Source organism: Sparus aurata, chromosome 11 (assembly GCF_900880675.1).
Source record: "Sparus aurata chromosome 11, fSpaAur1.1, whole genome shotgun sequence".
In the NCBI taxonomy this organism is placed as follows: Eukaryota; Metazoa; Chordata; class Actinopteri; order Spariformes; family Sparidae; genus Sparus; species Sparus aurata.
The window spans coordinates 32,817,465-32,836,360 of NC_044197.1; the positions used below are offsets into that span (position 1 = coordinate 32,817,465).

At 43.9% G+C, this 18,896-nt stretch overlaps 1 protein-coding gene across 4 annotated transcripts in view; it reads right to left on the minus strand.

The window, feature by feature from the left end:
- The window catches only part of szt2 (SZT2 subunit of KICSTOR complex), a 221,147-nt gene that overhangs the window by 166,433 nt on the left and 35,818 nt on the right, over positions 1–18,896 (minus strand). For all 4 annotated transcript variants that reach the window (XM_030433927.1, XM_030433928.1, XM_030433929.1 and 1 more), the window contains exons 15-18: positions 17,363–17,568; positions 16,969–17,205; positions 14,996–15,074; positions 14,747–14,835 (exon numbers count right to left, since the gene is read on the minus strand). In XM_030433927.1, the coding sequence (XP_030289787.1) occupies positions 14,747–14,835; positions 14,996–15,074; positions 16,969–17,205; positions 17,363–17,568 (611 nt within the window). The remainder of the gene's footprint in view (positions 1–14,746; positions 14,836–14,995; positions 15,075–16,968; positions 17,206–17,362; positions 17,569–18,896) is intronic.

The following is an 18,896-nucleotide window of genomic DNA, read 5'->3' on the forward strand; positions in this document are numbered from 1 at the left end:
TGTGTGTGTGCGTGCGTGTGTGTGTGTACGTGTGTGTGTGTGTGTTGTGGTTTTATTTCATTCATTGAGTTTGTCTTGCTGAAAGCAGTATTGTTGTAAAGGTAGATTAATCCATGCAGAGCATTTGTAGTTCAAATATGATGGACAGTACATACAGTGTCAATGTTTTTCCTCTCTGGTGTTAACGTCTTTCCATACTACACACGGACAGACACAGGAAGACAGACATGGGGACATGGGGAGACAAGACAGACATGGGGAGACAGAGTTTGTTGTGCTCCTATATTGTACTGGTACATGTCCTTCCTGTAAAGTCAAGTGACTTCAACATTGAGTTATTGAAAGCAGAGATGTAGTTTTTTGTAAAGCAGTGATTCTCAACCAGTGGTCTGGGGACAACATTGGTCTTTGAGGGGGTTCCAGTTCCCAACTTAGCTAAATGATAGAGAGTTAGTTGGACGGTGCAGGTTCATTTGGTTACAGTTTTAATGATTGTCAATAAACATCTGCATCTGCAACATCTGCTGTCCTCCTGTGATCCCATTCATTTTATTTGTTTTTATAGGTGTTTCTGCAGGCTTTATATAACATTGTGGACCTAAAAGCAAGCACATCAGTGCAGGTGGTTTCAAAGAGTTAATTCTCAGAAACAAGAGTTAAAAGGTCCTTAAATTCATTTAGAAAAAATTATAGTAATTAATTGATGTGAAAAATAAGACATTTACTCTTACTCTTACTTTTACTTAAAGTAAATTTAAAAGCATGTACTTTTGGATACTTAAGTACCTTAAAAGCAAGTACTTTTTTACTCTTACTCGAGTAACATGTCGACTGAGCTACTTTTACTTGTAACAGAGTAAATTTTAACCAGTAGTATTTGTACTCTTACTCAAGTACTGGGGTCGAGTACTCTGTCCATTTCTGCAATCATGGCGACAAAAAATTAACAAAGTCTGCAAATCAAGATAAGAAACTGCAGCAGCAGTGAACATGCTTTCTTTTTTTCAGCAGAATAGAGATATAATCCATGAAAGAACATTATAACATATGATATTGTACACAGATTAAATATTTAACTGTCATGTATCATCACAGTAACAGCGTTACATATATTAGCATCTATAAAAACTTGTAAAAACATTATAGAAATACATATTGTGGTTTGGTGCGGACCTGTAGACTGAACATATAAGGAGTAGTTCATGTTTATAGTCATCTGAGAACGTCACATTGTTTTTGGTTTGTATCTGTTTCCTGAATATATCCGTACGTGTGTGAATGTGTAAATGAGAGGCATTAACTTATAATAATAATAATAATAATAATAATAATACATTTTATTTGTACAGCGCTTTTACAGCTCTCAAAGACGCTTTACATAAAACCAAAAACAGAGGAAAAATACATAGAGAAATAAATAAAAAGTACATGTAAGGACAAACAAACAATATGCAAGTAACTGTGTGTGTTTGTGATTACAAAAAAAAAATGATTGATGGGGGGCACAAGAAGATAGCTATTATTGCAGGTTAAAAGCAGATTTAAAAAGGTGGGTCTTGAGTAATGATTTGAAGGTGGATGGGTTAGAACAGTCACGGATGTGTTTGGGGAGGGCGTTCCAGAGGGAGGGGGCGGCTATGGAAAAGGCTCTGTCGCCCCAGGTGCGGTGCTTGGTCCTGAGCGGGTGTGAGAGGAGGTTAGCGTCGGATGATCGGAGGTTGCGGGTTGGAGTGTGGTGGTGGAGCAAGTCTGTGAGGTAGGAAGGGGCCTGGTTATGTAGGGCTTTGTGGGTGAGGAGGAGGAGCTTGAAGTTGATTCGATATGGGATAGGGAGCCAGTGTAAGTGTTGTAGAACAGGGGTGATGTGTTCGTGGGAGCGGGTGTGGGTAAGGAGGCGGGCAGCTGAGTTTTGAATGTACTGAAGTTTGTTGAGAACCTTGGATGATGAGCCATAGAGGATGCTATTGCAGTAATCGAGTCGTGAGGTAATGAATGCATGGATGAGAGTTTCGGCGGCAGAGAAGGAGAGTAATGGACGAAGGCGAGCGATGTTCTTGAGGTGAAAGAAGGCAGTTTGGGTGAGGCGGCTGATATGATGTTCAAATGAGAGGTTGTTATTGAAGATGATACCAAGGTTGCGGATGAACGGGGAGGGTGACAGGGTGGTGTTATCAATGCTGAGGGAGAAGTTCTGGGTTGATGTGGCAAGGGATTTTGGGCCGATGAGTATGATTTCAGATTTGTCACAATTCAGTTGAAGGAAGTTAGTTTGCAGCCATGATTTTAGTTCTGTCAGACAGTTGGTGAGGGTGTAGAGGGTGGCAGGGGTGATGGATTTTGTAGAAATGTAGATTTGGATATCATCAGCGTAGCAGTGGAAATGGAGACCATGACGGCGGATGATGGAACCAATGGGGAGTAGGTAGAGGATGAAGAGGAGAGGACCAAGCACCGAGCCCTGGGGGACGCCTTGAGGGAGGGGGACTGTGGAGGAGGAGCAGTTGTTGATGTGGATGAACTGATGTCTGTCGGTGAGGTAAGATTTAAGCCAGGAGAGAGCAGAACCAGTGATGTTGAGTGATGTTTGTAGGCGGGACAGGAGAATGGAGTGGTTGATGGTGTCGAAGGCTGCAGTGAGGTCAAGGAGGATCAGTATATTGAGATGCCCAGAGTCTGCAGAGAGGAGGAGATCGTTAGTGATTTTCAGGAGAGCGGTTTCGGTGCTGTGTTGTGGGCGGAAACCAGATTGGAATGGTTCGTATAGTTCATGGGAGTGGAGGTGGGTTTTGATTTGTGCAGCGACCACGCGTTCCAGAATTTTTGACAGAAAGGGGAGATTTGAAATGGGACGAAAATTTGAGATGGTGTCAGGATCCAGGGCGGGTTTTTTGAGGATTGGGGTGACAGCAGCCAGTTTCAGGGTTTGGGGGACAAAGCCAGAGGTGAGGGAGGAGTTAATGATGGTAACGATGAGTGGGGAGATTGCTGGGAGACAGAGTTTGATGATGGAGGATGGTATGGGGTCCAGGACGGATGTTGAACTTTTCATGTTACTGACGATGGGGAGGAGTTCCAGGGGGGAGACGAGAGTGAACTGTGAAAGGGGTGGAGTGGTCGGGGCGGCGGGAGGTTGAGAGTCAGAGGTGGTGGGGGGATTGCTAAGTTGATTGTAGATGGAGTCAATTTTGGACTGGAAGAATGACAGGAAGGAGTTGCATTTGTCAACTGTGATGGAGGAGAGGGTGCTGTCGCAGGGTTTGAGGAGTTTGTTGACGGTAGAAAATAGAGTCTTGGGGTTGTTGGAGCCAGAATGGATGAGCTGTGAGTAGTAGGAGGAACGGGCAGAATTGAGGGCATTTTTGTAATCTGAAAGGTGGTCTGTGTAGGCATGGAGATGAACTCTGAGACCGGTTTTCTTGTATAGTCGCTCAAGCTGACGTTTACGGGTTTTCAGTTGACGGAGTTCGGGAGTGTACCAGGGAGCTGTGTGAGTGAATGAGACAGTTCTAGTTTTGAGAGGAGCCAGTTTATCAAGACAGAGGGACAATGTGTTGTTGTAGTATGAGACCAGGTCAGAGGGGCATGCAGTTGGAGGGGGTGTGGATGCGGACAGAGTATTGGCCAGAACGTCAGAGAGAGCTGAGGGGTTGATGGACTTGATGTTACGGAATGTTATGTTGCGTTTGAGCTTTGGGGGAGGTACGGGGGTGATAAAGTCCATGGTGATGGCCAGATGGTCCGAGATGTGGAGGTCAAGACTAGAGAGTTGGTGGAGAGTGAGACCGGCGGAGCAGACTAGGTCCAGTATGTGGCCGCGACAGTGGGTGGGGAAGTTGACATGCTGGGTGAGGTGAAGGCAGTGAAGCAGTTCCAGGAGGTCTATTGCACTTTTGCAGTTTGGGTCATCAATGTGGAAGTTGAAGTCGCCGAGCAGAAGAATTGAGGGGGATATGGCGGATAGCTTGGTGACGAAGGCGGCGAGGTCAGAAAGAAAGGAGTGGTTTGGTTTGGGAGGACGGTAGATGATGGAGATGACCAGGGGAGTGGGACCAGGCAGTTTGAGGGCAACATGTTCGAAGGACTGGGAAGGAGGGATGGAGATTGTGGAGATGTTTAAGTTTTTCCTGAAAATGGCAGCAACTCCCCCACCCCGCCCGTCGGGGCGGGGTTTGTCGATGTAGGTGTAGCCAGAGGGAGTGGTTTGGTTCAGGGAGAAATAGTCCAGAGGTCTGTGCCAGGTTTCAGTGAGGCAGAGAAAGTCCAGTTTATTGTCAGTGATGAGTTCATGTAGGATGGCACTTTTGTTAGTTAGTGAGCGGGTGTTGAATAGGGCAAGTTTCAGGTGTTTTGGGGTTGGAGTAGGGTGGGGAGTGGCAGGAGTGCAGAAAATGGGGCACAGGTTTTTGATATTAACAGCGTTGGATGTACAGCGTGGGCGAGGTGGTCTGTGTGAAGTGATGGACTGTATGGGGAAAGACTGAGGTGGGAGGGTTAATGACTGATTTGGTCGGAGGGGGGCGCTGGTGAGTGGAGGTGTGTTCTGTGCTGCTGTGGGCACGGGGTGAAGAAGAGTGGCTGCGGAGGGGGTTTGTGGTGTAAATAGTCAGTCACGTGGAGCAGAGTGTACAGTGTGCTGAATATTGGCTGCAAGCATGCGACTTCCAGTAGTGGTTGGGTGAATGCCATCGGACTTGAAGAAAGAGGGACGGTTCCAAAAGAGATTAAAATTGTCAACAAAGTTAAAACCCAGAGCGCTGCAAGCAGGTTTGAGCCAGGTGTTCAACAGGAGGAGCCTGGAGAAGCGCGCATCTCCGCGACCAAGTGTGGGAATGGGGCCAGAAATAAAAACGGACTTTCCACAAGTGCGTAGGAAGTCAAAGAGGGAGTTAAAAGCACTTTTGGTCAGTTCGGTGGCACCCTGAGCCAGGTCGTTGGTCCCTACATGCACCACTATGCGGGTTATGGACGAGGGGAGTGACTGCAGCAGCCCGGGGAGTTTTCCCAGGATTACGGGGACTGTGGCTCCGGGGAAACAACAGGTGGTGGCGTTGAAAAAACGGATATTTCTGGTGATGGAGTCCCCAATAATTAGGGTGGTTGGTGAGAAAAGTGGGCGAAGTTGAGGTGGCGGACCAGGGTCAGGGCCGCGTACTGACCGCCGGAACAGTGACTGGGGGCGGGGCTGACTGGACAGGTGTTGAGGTGGACCGGCCTTTTCGGGCCCAGGAGGAGGGGAGTCCTTCAGCGGCATAGGATGGTGGATGCCTCCAGCGCGCAGGAGAACGGCCTCCTTTAGGAGCTTGCGGCGAGAGGCAGAGGTAGTAGTCCGGGAGAACAGCCGGTGATCCGAGCCCGAAACAGAGCGGCTCCGGGCAGCGGCGAGCAACGGCGGGGAGGAGGGCTCGACACCATCCCCGGGCGCCGGGCAGCTAGGGTGGCGAGCAGGAGGGACCGCCACGACGGTCCCAGACACAGGGCAGCCAGAGCGGGAAGAGGACGCACCGGCAGCCGCAGAGGCACACGGGACCGCGGGGGCATCCGAGCTGGTAGCCGCGGGGCAGTCACCCGCTGCAGGAGTGGAACTAGCCGCCCCAGACGTGGCGCCGCCCGAGCCCGCAGCCGGAGCACCCGCGGAGCTGGAAGCCGCGGGGCAGTCCCCAGCCGCAGGAGTGGAACCAGCCGCCCCAGACGCGGAGCCGCCCGGGCCCGCGGCCGGAGCACCAGCGGTCGCAAGCGGCGAGGGGCCGACGGCCCGGCCGGGTGTGGAGGTACCGGAGCCAGGAGCCGCACGATCACCAGTGGCCGTGTGCAGAGAGCTGGCGGGGGCGCCTCCAGTCACCGAGCGAAGAAGTGGGCTGTCGGCCAGGGACTCGAAATGGTTGGAAAGGCTCAGGCGAGGAGGAGAGGCAGTCGCATCCTGGACTCTCTTTCTGTCACGGATAACAACTTCAGACCAGGATGACTGGAGGCTGGGTGTTGAGGAGGTGACAGGCCGTGGGCAGGTGGAGGTATCCCATGGAGCAGTATCCTGGAGTGCCGCTTTGAGTTGGATTATGTGCATGGATTGCTCGTGGGCGATGTCCAGACAGGAGGTCAGCAGGGCCTGTTTATTCTGCAGCTCCTGCGAAAGTCGACGGATGTCTTCTTTGAGGTCAGTGATCTGTTTGTTTGCCTTGGTGAGAGAGGTGTTTTTGCAGGCCATGATTGTTGTGAGTGTGGGCTCCAGCTAACAGTGGAGCTAACAGCAAACAGCTAACAGCTCTCTGCTATGGCTCTTTGTAGAAGTGAGCTCTCTGCTATGGCTCTTTGTAGAAGTGAGCTTTATAAAGTTCACTTCAATGACTCGTATTAGTTCACGGGGCTGAGCTGCCTCCTCCAATATAGCGGCGATGTTGACGTACGGTCCAGCGTTCAATGAGGCGTGACGTCTATGTATATATGTGTCTATAGTGCGAGCAACAGCTGGGGAGTTTTAAAACCAGGAAACAGCTGATCACAGCAGTCAGTCCATCACTTCATCCGCGGACATTAAGATGAGCAACTGGACAGCCGCTGAGATCCAGGAGATGCTAGCGTCTCCTGAATCTCTGTAGCTGTCTTCGTTGTCCGCTTCTTGTTGTAGCAGCAAGCTACTACCGGTCGCTACTTTCAAATTAAAAGCCTTTTGCTAAGAACCCAATTCTAAACTCCAATCGGGTGCAATGTAAAGCTCTTATTTTGAGGACAAATTTGTTTTCTTTCTGACAGAATGCAACGTACTTTACGCCGCGACTTCTGCTCTTACTGACGCCCGTGAAGGTGCGTTCAGGTACCTAAATTTGGCACCGTTGAATTTTACGTGAACCAATACTCGGAAATACCGACGTGTTTCGGTCGGTACCGGTAAAAGTACAGGGTTCGGTACCCAACCCTACTGAACACAGTTACAACGTTACTTTTGTTTGGTCATATAATGTTACTTTATGGGACATTTCTCTTTATTTAGTTGAGTGAGGACCTCAACCTGTGTAGTTACCAGACTGTCAGACCAAAATGCCTTCGATTCGTGCTGCCGTCTTATCCTTTCACACTGAATCAGTTTGCCAATACCGTATCTCTGATACTACCTCAAGAGGAGGATCAGTGCTGGAGTGAAATTTCACCCCTCGTTGCCTCTGAGAAATTCACACAGAAGAAGAGGCGAAGAATTGGTGCAGGATCCCCGCATCCAAACAGCAGTGTGAATGGGGCTGGTGATTGACTAGCAGAGCCGTTCCTTGCTATAAGCGGACTGTGCAGGTGCATAAGGCCCCCTCACCACTAGGGGGCCCCCTCAAGTTGCAAGTCCAGTCTCAATATCTGAGGAGTGACCCAACAGAAAAGGTGTGAAAAGTACCTGGCAACTGGCCCACTGATTGGTCAGATCTGCTCTCTATCGATTGGACAGATCTGTTGTCTACCACACCGCGTTACTATGACAACCAGTAATATTAAGTGAGGAGATGCGAGGCAAGTTGAGCTGAGCCGCCGGTACCGGTAATTCATGGCATGGCATCAAAACAAACCTATTCATCTGGTTGAGAAGAAAAATGAAAACACAAGAAACTAGATGAAGAAAAACACTCACAGGATAAAGGTAAGGTTTGTTTTCATGATGTGGGTGGAGGGGGAGCTAAAGCCGAATCTTTAGCTAGCCTAAGTGTTTGCTTTAGGAAAGGGCGAAAATAAAATGTATATGTCACATGTGAATGCCATAAGACTGACTGATTGAAGTGACACCTGTTATAGTGAATTACAGCAGGTCCAGTTTGTTGACATTACATTTTTGAGGCAGGGTGTGTTGTTAGGCAGATATCTGTCATGTCTGCTGTATCCTCATCCAGTGCAGCTGCTGTTCCATCATAGACCTCCTCTGCTCTTCAATATTTGTCACGCAACATTACTTTAGGATTGTTTTAGTGTGTCCTCAGTTTATAGGTCTCTAATGTGAAGTGTGCTCTACAGTGCTAAACAACATGAATACATATTAGGCCTATTGTGGATTGTTATGGACTATTGTGTGGCAATAGTGTGGCAGTGGATTATTGCTCTGAGTGGATTATTGTCAACTTTACTGAGTTAGTTGCGTCTTTCTTTACCACATTTATTAGAATATTTATTGTGACAATATAATTTGAACAAACTTGACTACATTCCTACAGTTTAGTTATTTTTTTTATGTATTACTTTGTAACAAATCATAATAACACAAATTAAAGTCAATTTATAACTTTTATAACTGTAACACGTACAATGTGTCCAAAACTGCTTAATTTTTAATTTAATTTAATTTAGTTTTTCACAGGCGCGCGCACACACACACACACACACACACACGCAGGGAAGAGGAGATGAGAGAAGGGGCTGCCAGACATGCTACGGTGCCCAACGAGCAGTGTTAGGAGTCAGTGCCTTGCTCAAGGGCACCTCAGCAATGCCCAGGATGTGAACTAGCATTCTCCATGTGCCAGTCCACATCATACTTTTTTTTTGCTCCGAGTGGAACTTGAACCAGCGACCTTCAAGTCCCCAAGCCAAGTCCCTACGGACTGAGCTATTGCCGCACCAAAAGTAACAGATTTGAAATCGGGTGCTTTAAAGAGACACTACTGTATACTGCAATGTTTGATATGAAAACAGATCATGAATTTCTGCATTAGTGTAAGAAATCTCAATTTTATAGTATGAATATTTGCTTAGGATCTAGTTTGCTTGGTAACGTGAGGAGTTTTGTCTTTCCAGGGGCAATTCTGAAATATTTTGGAGCTGCCGACCAGGAAGCAGCACAGCCGCCTTCAGCACCACCTGACATTTTAAAATGTTTTTTTAAACTATGTTTAAAATAAACATTTTTGAGGAACGCTGCATCAGTTTTATTTATTGACCTAAAGAGGATCCCCATTGTTTACCTTGTAATATAATTTTCTATCAGTTCAACGTGCTCGGGTGGGTCAACTTAAGAAGTTTGATTTTAATTTGAGAGAGGTTTCACACCTCTAGCCTGTTTACTTTTAAAATATAATAGATTGTTGCATCTTTCTGGATCACTACATCGACAACAAACATTATACCTGCATGATCTTAACTGTAGCATTTTATTAACTCACTTGTTGTGGTAAGAAGCGAAGCACGCTGCGTCTCACGCTCTTGCTAATGTTTGCTCATCTTTAAACTCACCGTCTGTAACCTTACTCTCTCCTAAACCTATTCAAAGTAGCAGATTCACTAACTTGCTGATCAGCTACTGAGCTGCTGCGACCATGCCGAAAACTAAAGCGGTGCAGACCGACCCAAATGCCAAAGCGGTCACCATGGCATCCCTCACCCACTTGTTTGAGTCTCATCGAACTGCCATCTCCGAGGACTTTAAACAAACTCTCTCAGCTCTCGAGACCAAGTTGAACGGTGTCATAACTACCGTGACAGATCACGCTGAGAAACTCGAAATTCTTGAGAGTAAAGGTGGATGCGCGAGAGGTATGCCTGAAGGCTGCCATGGAAGCTATTACCAAGCTCCAGTCAGACCATGCTAAACTAGCAGCTAGAGGTGGCGCAACAACATCAGGGTAATCAGAGTACCTGAAACCACGGAGGGGCCCCAACCAACAGTTTTCATCACCATGATGCTCGAGGAGGTCTTTGAAGGGGTCCTCAATTCGCCTATGGAGTGTGAATGGGCTCACTATGGCACTTAAACCTCCACCCAACCCAACTGCAGCGTGGTACAAATTGCATATACAATAGTACCAGAATACTTCTTTGTGTTTGTGATGTGTATATGTGCGTTTGTTTGGCTGTTCCGAGTGTGCTTGCGGCTATCACCGTGTCAATGTCTCAGTGTAATCCCAGAAAACTCCAAGATCAATCTGTACGGTTTATATTATGGGTTCTGATGATTTTAACATCGTTGGAGATTCTCAGCACTGCATTGATATGGGTGGCTATATTGCTTGTAATGTCTTTGACCCTGATAATCTAAAACCATAAAATGACATATATAATTACTCACTGTTACATCTAAACATAAGAAGTCTAAACAAGCATCATTCTGATTTAGCCTCCTTACTATCTAACTCAAGCTGTCACTTTGATGTTATTGTGTATAGTGAAACCTGGCTCAATGACTTTTCATATGCCGATCTACTTAAAGTGAAACTCTCGCCAAAAAGCAACCAAGGCTTTATTTTGGATTGAATATGAGTCAAACCTTCGGGTGAAAGCGTAATTACGACGAAAGAGGCACTTTTAAGATTTACAGTAGTTTCGGTTTTGGGCACGTTAATTTTGAATGGGAGTGCATGGGGCAAGACATGCTAGCATCAAAATCGCTATTTTTAGAACACTAAAAAGGCCCGACACAACATGAAACTTTGCTCGTAGCATCACTAGGGTCTCTACTCATGAACAAGAGCATTGAGAACATTGTTTGTGTACACAGAGTTTATGAAAAAGAAGGTTTTTGAACTACTCACGTTAGCTGCTGCACCTCCTGCGAGTCACCGTCATGGCAGGCAAAAAGTGTCGATCCCTGAGTGCGACCTGACAGGCACGCTTGAGGAGCGGTTCACCATTACTCTCCTGCCTGTCAGGTCACACTCGGGGACCAACACTGCATTGAGAACACATGTGCTCTTGTTCATGAGTAGAGACCTTAGTGATGCTACGAGCAAAGTTTCATGTTGTGTCGAGCCTTCTTAGTGTTCAAAAATAGCGATTTTGATGCTAGCATGTCTTGCCCCATGCACTCCCGTTCAAAATTGACGTGCCCAAAACCGAAACTACGGTAAATCTTAAAAGTGCCTCTTTCGTTGTAATTATGCTTTCACATGAAGGTTTGACTCATATTCAATCCCAAATAAAGCCTTGGTTGCTTTTTGGCAAGAGTTTCGCTTTAACCTCGATGGGTACAATCTACACATTAAGAACAGACCAAATAGAACAGGTGGAGGGGTCTGCCTCTATGTTAAGAGCAGTCTCCAAGTAAAAACCTGTGATCTTTATTTAGAGGATGACCACTGTGAGTCTTTATTCATTGAGATTAACAATAATGACAAAACATTTATTGTCGGTGTACTCTATCGCCCACCAGACTCAGATCTTCCAGTTTATAGCAAAATGTGTCAAGAGCAATTACATAAACCAAATGAGCTAAAAAAAAGACTTTATACACCTTGGTGACTATAACATTGATATTTTCAAGGAAGATGGAGCAAAACATGACTTTATGAACACATTGCACTCCTCCTGTTTCTTCCCCACCATTAATAGATTTACTAGAGTTACACAGACATCCAAAACGATTACTGACAATATCATTACTAATATTCAAAACACCAAGCTGGAGACAGGAGTTGTGCAGTCTGACATCACAGACCATTTTCCCATTGCATTATTCTTTGACTCTGGCAAATCGTTCTCTCCTCCACTCTCTAATATTAAATCTAAAATCCTTAACGAGAGAACCTTACAGCATCTAATTGTTAACTTACAGGCCAAGTCGTGGGACTCTGTCTATGACAGTGAGACTCCTGATGCTGCATATGACAGTCTGATAAATATCATTCAAGACTCCATCAAGGACACAGTCCCTGAGAAGACTGTCAGATGCAGCACTACCCTCCAGAACCCCTGGATTACAAAGGGAATTGTAAAGTCTATTAAATATAAAAGTAGGCTTTACAAATCCAACATGAAAAATCATTCTAGCTTCAATAAAGAGAAATACATTTCCTATAAAATAAACTAACACAGATCATAAGAAAGAGCAAAAGAAGTCATTACATAGAACTCTTACAAGCTTCGCAGGGGGACTGCAGGAGGTCTTGGAATGTGTTAAATGAAGTCCTCAACAGGAGACATAAACCTACTGCTCTACCTGACCTTGATGTTGCCAGAACTGATCTTGCACAGAGTTTTAATAACCATTTCGCTTCAATAGGTGTAAATCTGTCTAAAGAAGATAAGTTAACCGCCTTAGATATTTTATTGCACAAGTTTCATCACTATGTATCAGAGGTCTAGCACTTAAATGGTTCAGAAGTTATCTATACGAGAGGGAACAGTATGTCCATGTCAATGATCATAACTAACTGTAAGCCCATAATCTACGGGGTCCCACAGGGTTCCATACTAGGGCCACTCTTATTCATTCTATATATAAATGATTTTATCAATTCCTCTCAAATATTTCATAAAATTATTGTACATCACAAAGGAACCCACTTATTCTACAAGATATAGTAAATTTAGAGTTAACCAAAGTGGACTCCTGGTTTAAATGTAACAAACTGTCATTAAATGTCAGCAAAACAAATTTCATTTTATTCAAATCCAGTAAAAAAATTAAGGATCACTGCCTGAATAAAATTAATGGGCAGGATATAAAAAGAGTGCATTCCACTAAATTCCTGGGGGTCCTCATTGATGACTCTCTCAACTTTAAATGTCATACTGACCATCTTGTAAACAAACTGTCCAAGAATGTTGGCCTGTTCTATAAGATCAGACATTTCCTTCCTCTGTCTGCCCTTCTCACATTGTACAAAACTCTCTTTGAACCACATCTTAACTACTGTAATGTGATATGGTGCAACACCTTCACCAGCCATCTTAAAAAATTTGCATCCTTGCAAAAGAAAGTCATACGGGATCTGTCCTGGTCAGAGATAAATTCCCCCACACACCCTCTATTCCACCGCTTTGAGTTACTAAGACTGGCTGAGCTAAATGAATATCATAATGCCTGCCTTATGTTTCAAATTGTCAACAGGCTGAACTCTAGACTGAGTAGTCTTGTTCCCATCTCCAGCCCCCAGCACACATACCAAACGAGAACCAAACCACTTACATCAGGAAAATGCGTGCACCAGTACGAGTGTTGTCTGTAGGGGGCTGCAGATCTGGAACGGGATTGATGATGGCCTCAAGGTGTTACCCTTTATCTCCAACTTCAAAAGACAACTAAAAATGTATGTGTATGATTGTATGTGTATGTATTGTAATGTTATCTATGTCCTGGTGCGCTCTTTGCGTGCGTCTGGTCACAGATGGTAACTGTGTATTTCATTGTCTGTACCACTACCCTTTCATGAACCATGGGCCCCCATCTATAAGCTTTTCGTAGCTTCCTTGGGGGACCCATTCACTCTACCCTATTGATTTCATACCCCAACTGTATCATTGGAATGTTTGAAGTTGTATTGTGAATAAACTCAAAATCAACAACACTATCATTCACTGTTTGGACAATATTTCTCCTTCCCACCATTTTCTTCTTTACATAAAGAAGATTTTGAAAGTGGCAATTGCAAGTGTATATATGGAACTCACTGCCTCCCAGAGAGGCGTGTTGCCTGTGTGACATCAGTCAGTTGACAAAAAAGGGAATGATGTCCTCTGAGACGGTAAATATAAACCCTTACTATTTACTGAATAAAAAATGGTTGCTATAAAAACTTACTTTAACTTAATGTACATACTTTTTCATTGCCTAACATTAGGCTTACTTATTCTAGTAGTTATGATGTGAAGCACCAACTCTCCCTGGCCACCCAACCACTGCTAGGTGTCACTAACTGTGCCGCTTGTGATTTTCTTCCGATAAAGTGGCAATCGACAACCAGTGTACGTCTTTGGTACTACAGCACATGCAAGGGCTCGGTGGGCCACAGTCTAATCTTAATTCTAAGGAAGAAAATTAGAAAACGTCATAATTCTAAGAATTCCGTTACTAGGAGAAACTCTTCAAGATGGCTGCCATGCGGCCCACTAAGGTGACTGAAGAGGACTTGTGATTACTGGTGTCTGATCAGTTTGGGTGAAGGTGAGGTGTTACTGAAATAATGTGAAATCTGGGAACATGAGATGTCTAGGCTTAAAGTAATGACATTATTATAAGGCATACATTTTAACAGGATTGTCTCATTTTTGAGAACAAAAATAGGACTACATTACATAACAAGTAACTGTATCGTCAGGTATAAGTGAGATGTTACATATCGATCAGTTTGAAGGTTTGTAAGAGACCACAACACTGCAGCAGTTTCTTCTTTATACTTTAAAGACGAATTTGGCAGCTATGGATAATTATCACAGCAACAATCATTACATCGTCCTTCGCCATCTTCTCAAGAACAAAGAAAAATGATAGTGTTCATCTTTTAAAGGAATCTACCAAAATCAGGAAAAAACTCCCCCAAACTGTTCACCTCACATGCAATGAATTTTAATAACGTTTCAGTAGTCAGACCTTCATCAGCGTCTCTTAACCTGATCTGAGTACCAAAATGTTGTCATTAAAATCTGCCCCATGGTCTTTTTCTATGAACCGGTCATACCGCAGGTGTGCAAATGCTCTACTCTGTGAAAGTAATCTACAAGGAGTGTTTACTTGCAGTATGTGTATTTGATTAACTAGTGTAGCGTGTTGCTACATGATTTTGTCTTATTTTGCAACAAAGGTTGAGCTAAAGGCAGGAACGCACCGGCCCAACCGTTGGTCGTCTGAACGTTTGTGGAGACTCAGACGAGGTCGGGAGCAAATATGTTTGGTGTGTTCAGCTGCATTGGAAGCTTTCGGAGCCGCGCGGATGTTGTTGGCTCTGTCGGATAAGGCAGTTGGACGTCTGGGCGGTGTGTAGGGGCCTTATGAGTAACTCATTATTCGATTGAATAAAGGGGCTTTTTAGCAGGTCAGTCAGACCATACAGGTGATTGCTACATGTCTTACCTGTCCTTAGTAGATGTAGAGTGAGGTGGAAACAGGATGTACTGAACAATACAGGAGTGTTTCTCTCTATCTGTGTCCCCTGACATGCCCTGAGGATAGAAATAAAATCCAACATATTAGGATTACTCTTAATACCAGACACAAATGTAGATAAACATTACAGTACTGGAGATAAAACCTCCATATGGAGCAAATAGAAAATGTGAGCATTTTGTCTTGTAAATGATGCGGTGTCCTGCTGTTCTATACCTTCATCGGCAGCTCGATCACCATATTTACAATCCCCTCTCCGCTGGCAGCAAAGTGAAAGCCCTCCGATATGCGAATCCTACACAGACATCAAGAGACACTTTCAGGCAACAAATGCAACATAGTTGCTTACCCAACATCAAACCAACCCAGCTGCTATGTTTTAAGCATTTATGGCAGGGTTGAAACAGCTGTTTTTTGGTATTGTTTCAGTGTTTTGCAATGCATATATATACACAATAAACAACAACCTGAGCTTATAAAGCACTTGATTTTCCTTGTTACTCAAAGATGCTATATATACACAAACTGCCCTTGCCTATTTAGAATGTAATGTACTGCTTTGGGAAACGTTTATTATGACCGCATCAGGGTTTGTAAAAAAAAAAAAAAAAAAAAAAGGGGTATTGCATCTGGTATGGAATCCACGACCGGGTCTTACAGAAATAATGGCTTGGAAGAATAATAGAGGCTGTGAGGGGGGGAAATGGCCTGAAAAACAGCAGCTCTTACAGTAAATCAAATATAACATACATGAGTGTGTCTCAGTTTTTAACTGTTTTCATCCACTCCATGATTCATTTTAGCACTATTAAATGACTATCAGTTGAATTTGGAGGTTTGAATTTTAACTGGCTTTACGTTTACATTATGCCAATATGCACTGATTCTTAATGCATCTGAATGGATCTCAATGAATGGCAACTGCAATTATTTTTCAATAGGATTAATTTGTTTTTATTACATATTTATCACTGCAGATCGCAACTTTTTGATAATTTCAATTCAGCTTTTATTTGGAAAGTCCTTCCTATAATCAAACTACAACAGTCTGCAATATTAAAGCTCTATGTTTTCAATAACAGTATATGTGTGATGAAACCTTCCAAAAACACAATGTAAATATGTCTGCAGTGATTTACAAGTGTGCTGTAATCTACAAATAATATCATTTTCACATAGCAGCTCTAAGACAGGACACATCAATCAAACATGACTCTGCTGTCCACATCTCTCTCAGAGTTGGATGGTAAAGTTGACAGCACCTCCTCATTTGCCAGCTGAATAGCTAGACTCGCTGTATTCTTTATTGCTGCCTACATTAGCTTCAGGAGGTAAAAGCTTACATGGTGAAGCATTGTTGTGAGGCAGAAGTTAGACACAGCATTTGTCTCCTTCAGTTTGTGCTTTCCAGCAAGTTCATAAACTGCAATATGTCCATCAGGAAGTCTGCTTTCTGAGTGAGTTGTTAAATCACTCACTACTGATGTCTGTCCCCCTCAGATTTTTTTGTCCACCCACAATTCAAAAGCATGAGAGTAACTTTGAAACTCTATTGTCCAGCCGAATCCAGACAACCAAACAACCAATACCGGTTACAATTTCCTGATTTTGCTCCGTCTCAGCATCGATGCAGAGCCTTCCACCTTCACATTGCAATGCATCTTACAATCAAAAAATGCCCACACCTGTAATAAGCTCAACATGTGATGCAGAAGTTTAAAATCAAAAGCAACCAAGAAAAGGATGGTCACAACTTTGTTGCTGCTTGATGGCTTTCACTGTGAAATATCTGCATGAAGTTGAGTTTCATTTATAAAAAAAAAAAGAAATTTATTACAAGACCACAAAACTAAGTCTAACTATACAAGTAATCTGGTCAATCATCACTTATGAGCCGATAGAAGTGTGTGGTGGTGCCTTTATCTGCAGAGAACCTGCCTGAATTTTATTATCGTCTCAGCATTTTGCTGGGATGTTTTTGAGCATCAGCAATTCTGAAAAAAGATAGTTGGGTGATGTGTCTCACTCCCAGGTTGTTATTTGACGATGTAGGAATGAGACTCAACAACAAGCTTTTTTTCACAAACTTACTGCATCTTTCAGTGGTGTGTCTAAAAGTCTTTAAAACGCAAACTGAATATAGGCACAAAAAACACATGTCCCATCACAAATTAAGAGTGTGAACTCACTCAGAGAGCATCGACAGGATGTGAGCAACAGCTTGCATGGCCACAGTTGATCCTTGGTTGCTCTGCACAGCCCACACCCAGCGCTGGTGCAGGAAGTAACGGGACAAAGAAGCCAGGGTGGAGGAAGCTGTCCGGTTGGCCGCCATGCTAAGGGGGACAGCATTGTTGGAGGGCTGAGGAAAGTTCTCCATGTTGAAAATGAAGGGAGTCCTGAAGTCTAACGGCAGCTTCTCGTACCTACAGAGCACCAGAGGTTCATTTCATTTAAATGTGTCCAACTGGCAGCCTCCTTTCACACAGATGAGACACTGCTGGAGCTTTTTTGGTACCTTCACACATCACAGTCTCATCACACACAGCTGTAGCCAATAATTTTGTTGTCATATGCACGGACCTTATGAGAAGCTTCTCCAGAGGCTTATTGAGCACCACCACACAGGGTCTGTCTGACAGTGCAGGTTTGGGAGAAGGGATGGAGGGAGATTTGGATGGTGATGGATTGCCAACAACTTTCCTCTTGGTTTTGGGGGTCACCTCTTTGTTCTGAACACGATGAGGGAAGCGCAGTTTGAGGATCTGCTCTCGCAGCTCATCTACAATCTGAGGAAAAACAAAATACCATAACTGAGAAAATATACCACTTAGGTACTTTGAGGATTTCACTAAGTCTACAGGTGTGTTCAGTGCCTGGCTATGCCGACCACTGTCACCATGTCTTGATTGATTTGAAAGTGTTTCACAAATTAAGTTAATATGTATCTGTCAGTTTTAAGAAATAAATGGAGGCTAAATGCTAATACCATAGATTACATTTCTTACTATTGAATATGAACAAGTTCCAAGCAACATTCTATGTTTCAGGCCATCTTCAAATATCAGTGTTTTCCATAGTTTTTAGTAGAGATGGTGCCGATCGATCGGTAACTGATCGGATCGGGCCGATATGGTAAAAAAACGATCGATCGGGAAATCCGATAAAAGGTTAAAATCACCGATCCGATCGCATTATACAATATATTATACATGTGCTTGTGTTTGTTACATTCCAGATCCAAAGGGGGCGGTAGTGCGCCAAACCGCTGCCGCTTCAAAACAAAGAAGAAGTGTTGTGTTGTGGTCACACTACCTGCATGCACTGCTAACATGTCAGTTATATGGAAGTTCTTTGAAATATGTGAGACAGATGTCACACACGCCAGCTGTAACGCATGCAAGCGTTTAGTGCCTCGTGGGGGAAACAAACCAAGTAGTTTTAATACTACCAATTTAATTCGGCACTTGAAGTCGTTTCACAGCAAGGAACGTAACGATTTCCTGCAACTAACTAGTGAAAAGAAAAAGACAACGCCGACCCCACAGGCACTGCTGCAAACAACATTGGAGAGCACGCAGCCCTACAACTCTCGCGGTGAGAAGGCCATGGGAATCACAAGAAGGCTATATAGCTTATATAGGCTCAATTTATATTTTATTTTTTTATACTATGTATGCAACAATACAGCCATTTAAATGGCTAATATCAATAAATGACTGAACTTTCAACCTTCAGCTCTTCTTGACTGCCTTCTAGAGGCCATTTTGGCATATTGTTTTCCACAGTGCCACTGCTGCTATGAAGGAATATTGAAGTTACTGTTATGCAATAAATAAAGGTAATCTAGTAGTATAAATAAATAATTACAAGGTTAACATAAATGAAAGACTATAGGCCTTTGCATGAGTGGATGAATTAATGGGGAAAAAAGAGTAAAATAATATAAATATTAATAATATCGTTCCACGTGATCGATCAGTTCTGATCGGTAATCGGATCGGTGAGGCTTTAGGTGATCGGTGATCGGTATCGGTCCCAAAAAACCTGATCGGACCATCTTTAGTTTTTAGTAAAACTTAAGTGCACGTATCTGGTGGGGGGATTTGGGCTTCCT